We start from the raw sequence: 13,824 nt of genomic DNA, 5'->3' as shown, positions 1-13,824 counted from the left end.
ATCAAATAAGTGATCCATATGGCTCCAGGGGGTTAATAAAAGGCCTTCTGAAGCGAGGTTATTTATTGTTCTGAATAAATACCTAAAATTGCATTTATTTTATAACAACACATTAAGCCTTAACCCTAACCACTCCTATACAACCCCCCAACCTCACACCCCACCGGACCAACAGCCATTACCAGGAGGATTGAACCACTCTTCAAAAAAAAAAAAAACCCTGAAAGAAAGTACAGCATTTTTAAGCTGAAGTATGTAACTATTTCTGTTACAATAACTTCTCTTATGCCATCTTAACATGTAGAGACATCTATAATTAAGCTGTTCATAGGTTCATAATTTTGTTGAAAACTGTAAACACTTTGCCTCTGTGGCGCTATGCATTTCCCGTTTACTCACACAGTGTTAATGCAATCTTATGTCACTGTCTCAGAGATTAGACGGAAGCTGTGGCTACTCGAGACGATAAATAATGCAATAAAGCAAGTTATTAGTATTTGCAATTTTTTATTGAGCTTTATTTTATATGCATGCATAAACCATCTTAAGATCAAGGTGGATCATGTTTAAGTGGGCCTACTACAACTACTGCAACTATGGCATTTCTGACAAATGTCAGAGTGTTGTCTGATTGCATGCTCTGTGGACAGAAGGCAGTTGAGAGAGATCTAACCACAGCGCCGGAAATGTTCAGCCTCTCACACACAAACAGCATGAACCTCTCGCACATAGCCTTCTGCCCACAACATCAGAGTTGTCCCTCATTTTAGTTTTGCTTAGCAACAACATCAAAGGTCTGATACCAATGACCAGTTTGTCATGACTACTTTGAAGTTGTCTTGATAGAGTCTTCTAAAAGTCATTCTTTTTTTACCTGACAAGGCATCAAAAACACGCAATCATCCTGCTAGAGATGCATATTTACATAGAAATCATTGCGGATAGATGCAAAACTGCGCCCTAAAATGGCTCAAAATTAAGAAGTAAGATCTTTTACTGTCAACCCCACCCACAAAGTTTAGAAAAAGCAGCATTACCAACCTGAGGACAGCAACCGTCTTCATGTCATGTTGTATTTGCGGACTGAAACCGCAGTAACACACTCTTCTACAATGCTCTCACACAAGTGCTGTTTAATCTGGTGTCTCATCTGTGTTAAAGGTAAGATATTTAGTGTAATTTAAGCTATTACACCTTTCATGATTTTTTAAAATGTAGTTTAAATGTAGAAAGTTTTTTAGAGGTTTGCATGAGCGTCAATCGTCACCAGCTCAAGCGATCCAGTATCAGTTTGGCTCCTTGAATGACTTGTGACAACACATATTATTGCAGTTTCCCACTTTGTTTATAACTTTATAACTTAAAACTCTATAAAGACGTTTATGTGCCAAACATTCAAATGAAACAGACACTGAAAGAAACCACATAATATCATATCACACGATTTGCAAGGTTTGAGGGAGTAGGTTCAAAGATATTCTCACATTGTGATGAATGTCCTTCAGGTGTGTTTGGTGTTGATACAGATGGATTGAAGTCAGTGTCGGTGATGGAGGGAGATTCTGTCACTCTACACACTGATGTTACTGAAATACAGAGAGAGGATCAGATACTGTGGATGTTTGGACCTCAAGAGACTCGAATAGCTGAAATTATTAAACGGGCCAACTTGAGCTTTATAGATGATGGTGATGATGGAAGATTCAGAGACAAACTGCAGTTGGATGATCAGACTGGATCTCTCACCATCAGAAACATCAGAATCAAACACTCTGGACTTTATAAACTACAGATCATCAGTAACAGAGGAAACTCATACAAGAGATTCAATGTTACTGTATACGGTGAGTTACTGTACACATCAGAAACATCTATAAATGTTTTATAAACGTAAACATCAAAGTGAGGGTCAGGATCAATATCGCCCTCTTAAGATCACAGACAGTGAATCCATTAGGATCATCAAACACACGTTGTCTAAAACATAAAATAACAGCCTCTAGTTTGCAGATAAAGTCTTAGGATCACTTAAAATCATACATAGACCATCAGTGATCTGGTAGTAACTGTAATTCATTTGGTTTCATCAACTATGTGACAAAGCACTGAAAATAGACGTTAATTCATCATTAAGTAATGATTAATTAATGCTTTAGATAACTGCTATGTTATACAGTCTTTATTCACATTTTTCTGTAAAAGATACTTATTTTATATTCATGTTTTCCAGCTCGCTCTTCCCGTTCCCATCATCATCAGAGACTCTTCTCAATGTTCTTCATCATCTGAAAGTTCATCTAAATGTGTGTTGGTGTGTTCAGTGGTGAATGTGACACATGTGACTCTCTCCTGGTACAAAGGAAACAGTTTATTGTCCTCCATCAGTGTGTCTGATCTCAACAGCAGTCTCTCTCTGGAGGTGGAATATCAGGAGAACAACATCTACAGCTGTGTGATCAACAATCCCATCAGAAACCAGACTAAACATCTCGACATTACTGAAGTCTGTCAGATGTGCTCTTCAGGTATGTGATGTTCCCCCCCCCCAAAATGAAAATTATTTTATTATTTACTCACCTTCATGTCATTCCAAATCCATATGCAGTTGATCAAATTTAAACTGACATGTAGCATTATATTACAACACACAAGAACCAGCGGTGGCTGTCAACAAATGACGTGCCATTTCTCCCCTTTTCTTCCCAATTTGTAACGCCCAATTCCCAATGTGCTCCAAGTCCTCATGGTGGGGTAGTGTCTCGCCTCAATTCGGGTGGCGGAGGACGAATCTCAGTTGCCTCTACGTCTGTCAATCTGTGCATCTTATCACGTGGCTTGTTGAGTACGTTACCACGGACACATAGCACGTGTGGCGGCTTCACGCTATTCTCCGCGGCATCCACGCACAACTCACCACGTCTCCCACTGAGAGTGAGAACCACATTATAGCGACCACGAGGAGGTTACCCCATGTGACTCTACCCTCCCTAGCAACCGGGCCAATTTGGTTGCTTAGGAGACCTGACTGGAGTCACTCAGCAAGAGGGATTCGAACTCTTGACTCTAGGGGTGATAGTCAGTGTCAATACTCGCTGAGCGACCCAGACAAGTACTCTTTTAATGAGTTCACAAAATATTTTCACAAAATAAACACCAACGGAACTTTATTTTAAGTGGACATATTTGCTTAAGGAGCGGCTCCTTTTTAATCAAACATATTTTTTCAATATATTTTTAAACTTGCAATATTGTAACAATGTTGCTATTTTGGGCAACATTCTGTTACCTGGTAATCCTGTTATCAGAAGACTTATAATAACAGCAATATGATGGGAATATTCTTCATAATATTGGTCTTTTGTCTTGCAGACTCTGTCTACATTCATTCTGAGAGTGTGACCCCCTCATTGATTTATGCTCTGGTGGGCATGACTGCTGTTGGAGTACTTGTTTATTACGTCAGATCCAGAAGATTTAAGGAGGATGCAAAAGCAAAGACACAATCAGACTTATTTTGCACATACTGCTGCGTATGAGCGGCACATGTTCATTTCGGCACCAATACTAACAGGTTATGTTGCAACTTTAGTAAACTGAATTGGTCAACACAATCATGCAACAGCAATGGCATTTCAGGGGCCCCTGTGCTGTGTTTGGGACTCTGGGCCCCTTCATTATATGTTGTGGGAGCGCAACACTTATTGTTATGTAATGCAAAACTTATTCAGAAAATAAATTCCCTCCTTTTCCTCTCATGGGCTCCGTATGCAACAGCACTGCTCATGCTCTGCACATGAGAAAGAGAAACTCACTCACAGTATGTCATTTCTCATGTGGACACAAGGTGGCCTACAATAGACCTTTTGGTTCATGTGCAATATACAATGGAAATATGATTCTACAAAAAATTAAAATAGGCTTTTATTTGAAGTCATTGATCACACTTTGCTAAAGATAACATATTTACCCTGAAGGTACCCATCTTTCAAGTTTCCATACCAAGTACAAAAGCAGATCAAACACGTTTCCTCACATGGTGTGTCTGCCTCAGGATACTTCACCGATTCTCTGCTATAGTTTGAAATCATGCACAATGGGAACCCACAAATATTGCATTGACACACACTTCATCCTGAAAATATACAGCAGTTACAGGAATTCAGTTGTAACATTCTTTTTGGTGGTGGTGTAGTGGGCTAAAGGACATAACTGGTAATCAGAAGGTTGCTGGTTCGATCCCCTCGGCCACCACCATTGTGTCCTTGAGCAAAGCACTTAATTCCAGGTTGTTTCCGGGGGGGATTGTCCCTGTAATAAGTCGCTGTAAGTCGCTTTGGATAAAAGCATCTGCCAAATGCATAAATGTAAATGGACATGACAGGGCGTGTAAAGACCTGCCCTGCTATCATACAGAAATGCAAGACAGATCACTGCGGACAAACTCAAACATGGCATATTTAGTCCCTGTCCGGTATTATCTTTCTCTGCCAGGCTAAAGAGATAGTTACTGTGGAGAGAGAGAGAGAGAGAGAGCCTGGAGAAGAGTTTCAATGTTTGCTGGTAGATTGTAAAAAAGGTATATGTAACAAGGTTTAAAATGGGCAAGGAGGTGGGAACTGGCTGAACAGTCAAAGTAATATTTAATGAAACACAAAGACACAAACACAAAGACGGCAGCTGCATGTGGCTCTCTCTCTCTCTCTTGAACTGCTGCATCCGGCTCAGCCTTATCCCACTCCTCGGCTGATTAGCCCAATTGGGGGCCGGCTGTGTGCACGGCTTGGCCCCGCCCTCCTCCTCATCACAGTATATTTTAAATAGCCATCTCTATCCTTGACCGCCTCTACCCTCTGTGGTACATGCTGTCCAAATGGACCTTACGCACTCATGTGTCAAATGCTCCATCTGAGCTGTCCCTAGTGCATGTATGAATATGGCATTTTGCTAACTGATAAATAAGGTTTATGATAAAAACACCAAAGATGACATTTCTATAAGTAAATACAATATTGGGATTTACATGAAACTTAATGAAATCAAGAATGTCACACCAAAGCTTTCCCTAGTGGCATCCCTCTCCATTAACCAACAACTAACAACAACAACAACACATTATTGTCCAATCTAATTTAAAGAATCAAGCTGTTCAGATTCACTTAGAGTAGTTAAAAGTGGAGGTGTAGCTTTAACAAGGAGGGAGGTCACATGAGCAGGATCTAAACACAGCTAAACAGTGTTTAATAAAATAAACAAAGCACAGAGAAACCATGAACAATGGGAACAGGTCAGAAGCAGGAGGTCAAAACACAAGGAGTGAACAAACAACAGGGCTCAAAGACTAATGAGGTGAAGGAGACACAGGAGAGAAACAATCAAGGACAGCTGGAAATGATGAAGGCAGGGAATTATGGGAAATGTAGTCCAGGGGGGAACAGATGACAGAGGCAAAACACAGGATAATATAATAATCTTCCCATTGTGCCTTGCCTTTTAAATATGTACTCTAAATGTATTCTGAATATGTACATTTGTATGTGATGTATTCAGATTACATTTTAGAAAGAGTATTTAGTATTCAGCCCAGAATATGTGGGCTGTACCTTCCCCTTTCTTAAAACCAACCCTGATATGAAAGGTGGGAGGGACAGCCCAAAGGCTTTTCTAATGTGAGAAAAATGCATTACATGCAAGTCTTGTCAGCCCTAGTTCTTCAAAAGAGCAACAAAATCAAGCTCACATGCAATAATGTGGATGGCAAGTAACATGTATTTATTTTAAAGTACAGGACCAAAACTTTATTTGAACTTAATAGCATTAGATACATAAAAATAAATCAGAAGCCATATAATTCACAGAGTAATTAATTTAACTTATTTTACATATTTTATCACTCCATTTAATACATCATTGGTTCAATAAGCTTTAGCTTGTTTTTGTGCTCACTGTTGTGACTCTCACAGGGTCTGAATGCAAATGTTTATTTGTTCATCATAGGGGAATTTGGATATGCAAATAAAAAGTTAGAAAAGAAACGCAGTCCTTAAGGCTTCAGGCTTCAATACCACTGGCTCCCAAACTGGGATGAATATCAAATGAAAAACAAAGTACACAAGCAGCAATGATCGGGCACAGCAAGACTTGAGGCTGGTATTCTGGGTTTCACCCAGTGATTTGAACCAAAGCCCAGAGATTTAACCACTGCGCCACACTACTGACAAGTATAAATGGCACTAAAGAGAAAATGTTTTGTTACATTTAAGTGGTAAGCAGAAATTTAGCAGTGAAGTAAGGCCTGGATTATAGTAAGCACAACATGAAGATTGAAAGTTCAAAAGAAGTAACGTTTTTAAAATCATCCTTTATCAGACTTGAACTTTCTTTGGAACAACAGTCCAGAGCTCTGCCCACTGTGCCACACAATCGACAAGTCGGACTGATGTCAAAGACTGTGTCAGACTCTCTGTCCAAATCTGATTTTTGTGCATATCTGATTGGAATACGATGAAATTTAGCAAGTCTGACCGGCAAATAAGTCTGACCATATCTCAAGTGGCTATTTGCCATATGAAACATGCTGGCAGTGTTGGCGAAAATAAGATGTGTGGTGGTGGACTGTAGGTCTAGTTGAGAAAATTAGTAATGGAAGCTTCCCAAGTTCGACATCTTTCGCCTTCACACCACCCGCTGCATCCACACTCAACTCACCACGTGCCCCACCAAGAGCGAACCACATTATAGCGACCACGAGGAGGTTACCCTATGTGACTCTAACCTCCCTAGCAACCGGGCCAATTTGGTTGCTTAGGAAACCTGGCTGGAGTCACTCAACACACCCTGGATTAGAACTAGAGAACTCCAGGGGTGGTAGCCAGCGTCTTCACTCGCTCGACAGCCACATCATTTCATCAAAGATGGCTACCACAAGAGCAGTGGTGTAGTAGTATCTGAAGAGGTGGGCATACTGTGAACCTATAGAAAGACCAAACCTTTTTCATTTATATAACTATGGGACACAGTTGTCCAGCATCTGCAAAGAGCATCACAACTTAGCACTTGTGCAATAACATGCTGTATTTGCACAAAGTTTAATTGCACAAGATATATACATACTATGTATTTTTAAGAGGGAAATTACAGAAATAATTATGGTTACTCCAGTGATGCTTGTGCATTAGCATTAGATGCTAGAAATGTCCCGCAACTTTCTGAAATGGAAACATATGATTTGCATGATATATGCATGAAATGATGGACTGTCTGTCCTAAGAGAATCTCTGTACACTTTTTAAACATATAGTAAGCACAACATGAAGACTCAAAGTTACATTTTTAAAACCAATCTTTGTAGGACTCAAACTAACATTCTCTAGAACCATAATCTATAGCTCTTATACAGTGAATTATGGCTTAAATTATAATAAGTACAACATGAAAACTCAACAGAACTAACATTTTCAAAACCCTTCTTTGCTGGATTTGAACTCACAACCTTTTGAACCACAGTCTATTGCTTTAACCACTGAACCACTTGGTTGAAACATCATAACACTGCCAAAGAGACATCACAATTTAGCATGAGTGCACAAAAGCATTGGTTAGCATGCTACCGATTTAACATGAAAAGCATAAACTGTAAACGTCATAATCCAAGATGGCAGCCACTGTAATGGGCAGAGTTTTAATGGTGTTTTGCCACTAATTAATCCAGATACACATATTTGGTCACTCAGTAGTTCTTCTGCACAATCCAGTGTTATAAACCAGACCGATTCGGGTGTACAAAAGTATTGTGGTGAAATGAGATCCTGCTGTTAGTTTGATCATTGTCTCATGTGACCACGCTGGCGTACGTCGTCTCTTCTGTCCAATTAGCCTTCTGTAAGGAAATACAAACAGGATGATGTTCATGCTTCAGCTAAAAACGTACTGTTAAACAACATCTTTTTAACTACCACATATCTGTAGTTAGTCATCCTGTGCATCTTATCATGTGGCTTGTTGAGCGTGTTACCATGGAGACATAGCGCGTGTGGAGGCTTCGCGCCACCCACCGCGTCATCCAAGCTCAACTCAACACGCGCCCCACCAAGAGCGAACCACATTATAGCGACCACGAGGAAGTTACCCATGTGACTCTATACTCCCTAGCAACTGGGCCAATTTGGTTGCTTAGGAGACCTGGCTGGAGTCACTCAGCACTAGAACACTTCTCTAGAACATTAAAGTGAATCTTTGTTCTACATGAACAAGCAGATAATATATAAAAAATTAATGAAAAAGTTGCTAATCTGGCTATCAATTGCAACAAACAAGTGCCCAAAGCTACATTAGCTTTCTTTATCTGGTGTGATTGTGGACATGATGAAAGCTGGTGTTTCATGAAAATCTCACCTTGTTTTGTACTTGTTTACAAAATGTTGTTTGGGCATATAGCACCTCTACCCCTTCCTCTTCAGTCTGAACTGGTTCCACAGCTTGCACAGGTGATTCAAAATAATTGTCTAAAGCCAGGAATAAAATATCAAATAATACTTTACCCCCTCAATCCTTAAAATCAATAATGAATATATAAAGACATACAGATCAATACATTTCTTCTTACTACATTAGATGAAGGTAAGACTTGCCTTTTTGCCTCATTCTTCTGTGCTTCCTGTAGAGAATGTACATCACCCCTGCGAGTACAGCCAGAAGTACCGCAGGAATCACTGAGGCATACACTCTTAACGGTGTAGTTAAATCTTTACCTGAATTACACAATTACATATGGATTACATATTGGTTACATGTTACAACTGTTTGATTCAATAGTATCCAACTGCAGAGCCAGCAGTTGCAGGGCAGCCGAAAGTGAGGGTGGAGCTATGGCATGCTATTTTCACATTAAACTCTAATAATAAAACCACAAAGGATGAGGATTCAATAATGTTGGGGATGAGTGGTTGAAACACTTGTTGTGTACTGTATGGCAAACTACCCATACAACTCTTTTGTACTACTTTTGCTATATGTGTCTATGGCAGAAATAGTATGAGTAGTATGTTAGTAGGGCTGCCCCCTAATAGTCGACCAAACATTAGTAGATGAGAAGAGTCTTGGTCGACCAAGTTTTGATTGGTTGATTGGTCAGAAAAACTCCACAAGGAACGACTAGTTGACTAATAGCTTAAACTAAAGCCTACTACTCGACTTGGAAAATCTTTGGTTGTAGGCAGCTGTATATGATGGGATGCCATTGAGAGCTCAACCACTTTCTTGTGTTACATTCAGACAAGCAGAAAGAGGGCGCTGATACTCTGTTAAGGTGGATATGACATCATTACCCTTTGAGAGCCTAATAGAGAATAAACATACGCTCAGATGAAAATGAAGTTGTGTACACTCTGTGGGGGTTTAATTTAAGTTTGGAGTATTAGAAGGTTAACCTTATTAGTTAACCTCATGTACATTGTCATGTGAACATTGTTGCCAAACAGCAACAGAAAAGGAGACCAAACAGCATCACTGCATAGAGACTGTGCTATATTGTTGACCTCTAATAATCCTTCAATAAAATTCCAACAAAAAAAACAACCGTTCACATACCTGGACACATCTGACAGACTTCAGTAATGTTGAGATGTTTAGTCTGGTTTCTGATGGGATTGTTGATCACACAGCTGTAGGTGTTGTTGTCCTGATATTCCACCTCCAGAGGTAGAGAGAGACTGCTGTTGAGATCAGACACACTGATGGAGGACAATAAACTGTTTCCTTTGTACCAGGAGAGAGTCACATGTGTCACATTCACCACTGAACACAGCAACACACATTTAGATGAACTTTCAGATGATGAAGAACATTGAGAAGAGTCTCTGGTGATGATGGGAATGGGAAGAGTAGCTGGAAAACATGAAATAAAATAAGTATCTTTTACAGAAAAATGTGAATAAAGACTGTATAACATAGCAGTTATAAACAGCATTAATTAATCATTACTTAATGATGAATTAACGTCTATTTTCAGTGCTTTGTCACATAGTTGATGAAACCAAATGAATTACAGTTACTACCAGATCACTGATGGTCTATGTATGATTTTAAGTGATCCCAAGACTTTATCTGCAAACTAGAGGCTGTTATTTTATGTTTTCGACAACGTGTGTTTGATGATCCTAATGGATTCACTGTCTGTGATCTTAAGAGGATGATATTGATCCTGACCCTCACTTTGATGTTTACGTTTTTAAAACATTTATAGACGTTTCTGATGTGTACAGTAACTCACCGTATACTGTAACATTGAATCTCTTGTATGAGTTTCCTCTGTTACTGATGATCTGTAGTTTATAAAGTCCAGAGTGTTTGATTCTGATGTTTCTGATGATGAGAGATCCAGTCTGATCATCCAACTGCAGTTTGTCTCCAAATGTCTCATTACTCTCATGCATATCAATGTCATGCTTATAGATTTCAGCTATACGAGTCTCTTGAGGTCCAAACATCCACAGTATCTGATCATTTCTCTGTATTTCAGTAACATCAGTGTGTAGAGTGACAGAATCTCCCTCCATCACCGACACTGACTTCAATCCTTCTGTATCAACACCAAACACACCTGGAACAACATTCAATATATATATATATATATATATATATATATATATATATATATATATATATATTTATATTATATGCATTAATGCATATTAATATGTGCTGCTGCACATTACGCTTAAGGAGAGCCATTGGATAGTTGCAGCCCATTAAAGTGTTTAATGGAAATGTTATCAATGATGAATATTTAAGGTAGTTGTGTTTATTATATGGTTTAGGATCGTTTCAGTTCAGTTCACCAATAAGCAGATGTTCCTCTGTTCTTGTTTATAATTGAGTTCATATGTTGTTGTTCAACATTTAAGAAGAAGTCTATGAGGCTAATTGATAGTAACACTGTCAAGATCGAAACAGATTCCCAAATACATCGACGTCCCATTCAAATGCTCTGCTTGTCTCGTTTCTCTTTTAAACCTTACATAATAATAATAATAATAATAATAATAATAATAATGTAATAAAGTGTTTATAGGCTGCAGAGCATGAACAGTTATTAATGGAGAATATGCATGAATACATATCTTCATGTTTTAGGAACAAACAAAAGCTGATGTTACATAATAAGACACATTACTTACCATTAATGACCAACAGGAAGAGAGATAAGAAAGATGATTTGCAGATAATATTCAACATTTTGACGCTAAATAGATGATACTGCACATGGTGCTGAGAAGAGTCAGACTCTATAAGGGTGTATCCGACGATAAAAGTGCGATATTACACTTTAATCCGGATCTAATCCATTGCGAAAGTTGACTCCAACAACAAGACAAAATTAAATTAAATTATTCATTCTGAAAACCATTTTCGACGACACTGTCAGTGTTTGCAGCACACACAAAAGATCTACACGAAAGAGTCCCGCCCTTATGACCCGTAATGATGATGTTATTTAAGAGGAACTAATGCTTAAAACTATAAATACGCAAGCATTGATTATCAACATAAACTTTCTCCTCGTTTGTATATCTGAATAACAAAAACATTGAGCTTATTTTACTATCCTTGTTTGAGTTTATTTATATATTTAATTATTAAAACACAAAGACATAGGTAACCCTATTATTGTTGCTCCCTTTAAACTTTGCTGTACAGCCTCACTGTGAACTTTATTTTAAACTCTTGTGCGACCTTCGGGACGTTTTTGTCTTTGATTATTTTTCTACCATTTTGACTGTTAATGCCTACGTCATAATTTTGCCAATGGTGTGTATTTTTGGGGGGATTTTGATATTCCAACCTCTGTTCCTATAATACATCTATAATGCAACTGTGGACACAAAATAGTTACACCATTCCTTCCTGAACTCATTAAAACAATATTTGATACCAGTGACATTAAAGCATAAAATCATGAATATATTATATTATTATATTATGCTTTAATTCCGGTGCCCTGACCTCAAAATGTAAATTTTGAATATGTTTTATCATATGTCACCATTTATGTCATGTTTAGCCTGTGGAGCAAATACAAGCTTTTCCCCTATTTTCTGTTTGCTGTATTATAGAGCACTGCAGGCCAATTAAATAAATAATATAGCTAAAATTGTGTTGTTATGTTGGCATGGATGTTAGAGTGTGTTGTATATGTGTGTATTGAGACATTTTGTGTGTGTGTGTGTGTGTGTGTGTGTGTGTGTGTGTGTGTGTGTGTGTGTGTGTAAAAAACATTATGTAAACAAACTGGCATTTAAAGGGTTAAAATCATGAAAATGGAATGAATGAATATTTGGTAGTTATGATCAGGACTGATGTTGGTGAATAAAAGTTACTCATTGAAAGTGGAAAATAATATTAATATATAATATTATTATGGCAGTAATTTAAGGACCTCTGAGTATTTTAAATTGACACGCAAGGGTTACATTTAAAAAAAATAAATATAAATTAAATAATTTTTAATTTGTGTTTTTTACTTTATGCTAAAGTTAATTTGAAGGTCAGGCTGTGGGGCTTACAGTATGTGAGCAAAATGAGATGCACCTCATCCACCTACAGTCTGCAAAATAAATTCATCCACTGGTAAACCACACTGTGGTATGGAACATCATTCTGCCCTGACCTAAATTACAATAAAGCACCATAGAAATGCCATAAAATCTACTGAGGCGATGAAAATGGCACTGCTATTGTTTCATAGCATAACTAATCTGTATGCAGAATGTTTATTTTCTTGCTTTGCCGGCTCCACCAATGTTTATGATACTATCTGTAGTTCTATTATGCAGTGCAATGACCACAATGTGACTTGAAATGCTAAACTCTTTTACAGTCTAATCACTGTGGTTTTTTACTCTTCTCTGAACCCAAAGCCCCTTCCTCTTCTTTTACTCTGTGCTAGAAAAACTGAAGCAGTTTGAGGCCCCTGATCTGACTCAGATCTGAGATCACAAAGATGATCGCGTTGTGATGTACGCAGAGAAGATAGACTCATGAGTTCTCATGGTTTTGACAAGTGTATTTGTTTTGGGGCTAAAAGTTCCCATCAGTGCAGTCCAATTCAGACGCACGTTAAAACAAGAACTGTACTGAACAATAATAATCAGCATGACCATGAACTTAATTAGGTCACTTTGGCTGAAGCACCTGCCATGAGACTGTCTGTCACATGGGGTTGTGAGTGACCTCCACTTCCTGTCGAGATGGAAACCTTTTGCAATGTAGATCAAACATATAATGCTCAATACAAAATGCAAATCGCATGCTGTTGTCCTTCTTTTGTTGTTGCATGACATAGTTTTATATTAGCGTTTCAAATTGTACAGTCACCACCACATTGCAAGCAATTCGTAGATAGCATTAAAAAATGCAAAGTTATTGTATGAATGTGATTCACCAGATCTTTCATATTATTTCTAAATAAACTGCTCAATTCCCTCAAAGGACATACTGATCTAATTATGTTGTAATTGTAATAAACATGGCTCTGAAGCCTAAAAAATGCAACCTTCTGAGGCTGTATACTGAGGTAGGCAGGCATCAAGATACTGTCCTTTGGTTTCAGATTCAACCAGTTTTTGACTTGGTAGTGTTACCAGACTAGAAAGGACAAGACGAGAGAGTGGCGATCCAACTGCATACATTTTTATTAAGGGACACATAAGACGAAGAAGAAACTAAAACACAGGAGCAAAAGGGAAAACAAATATAACAGCAGTTTGCTGGCTAACTAGATAAGTATCATCATACGCTAACAAAAAAACAAGACCTGACAAAGACTAA

General features: G+C 38.2%; 2 protein-coding genes across 3 annotated transcripts; one reads left to right on the top strand and one right to left on the bottom strand.

The window, feature by feature from the left end:
• The first annotated feature begins 1,112 nt into the window (after nt 1-1,112).
• LOC127639486 (uncharacterized) lies at nt 1,113-2,533 on the top strand. Its single transcript, XM_052121537.1, has 3 exons — nt 1,113-1,161; nt 1,506-1,837; nt 2,231-2,533. Exons 1-3 carry the CDS (start codon nt 1,113-1,115, stop codon nt 2,531-2,533), a joined length of 684 nt encoding a protein of 227 aa, XP_051977497.1.
• A 3,221-nt stretch (nt 2,534-5,754) lies between these two features.
• On the bottom strand, nt 5,755-11,457 carry LOC127639578 (natural killer cell receptor 2B4-like). 2 transcript variants are annotated; one of them, XM_052121657.1, is made up of 6 exons: nt 11,175-11,457; nt 10,268-10,597; nt 9,586-9,882; nt 8,628-8,747; nt 8,392-8,501; nt 5,755-7,876 (listed from the first exon to the last, which is right to left on the bottom strand). In XM_052121657.1, the coding sequence occupies exons 1-6, from the start codon at nt 11,230-11,232 to the stop codon at nt 7,829-7,831; spliced, it is 963 nt and encodes a 320-aa protein (XP_051977617.1). In that variant the 5' UTR covers nt 11,233-11,457; the 3' UTR covers nt 5,755-7,828. The 2 variants fall into 2 exon arrangements, with proteins under 2 accessions (XP_051977617.1, XP_051977619.1); XM_052121659.1 differs by having other exon boundaries at nt 10,268-10,576.
• Nucleotides 11,458-13,824: the final 2,367 nt, after the last annotated feature.

Source organism: Xyrauchen texanus, chromosome 48, assembly GCF_025860055.1.
Source record: "Xyrauchen texanus isolate HMW12.3.18 chromosome 48, RBS_HiC_50CHRs, whole genome shotgun sequence".
Taxonomy (NCBI): Eukaryota; Metazoa; Chordata; class Actinopteri; order Cypriniformes; family Catostomidae; genus Xyrauchen; species Xyrauchen texanus.
The sequence above is the reverse complement of the archived record's forward strand: the minus strand, read 5'-3'. Positions and strand labels throughout refer to the sequence as shown.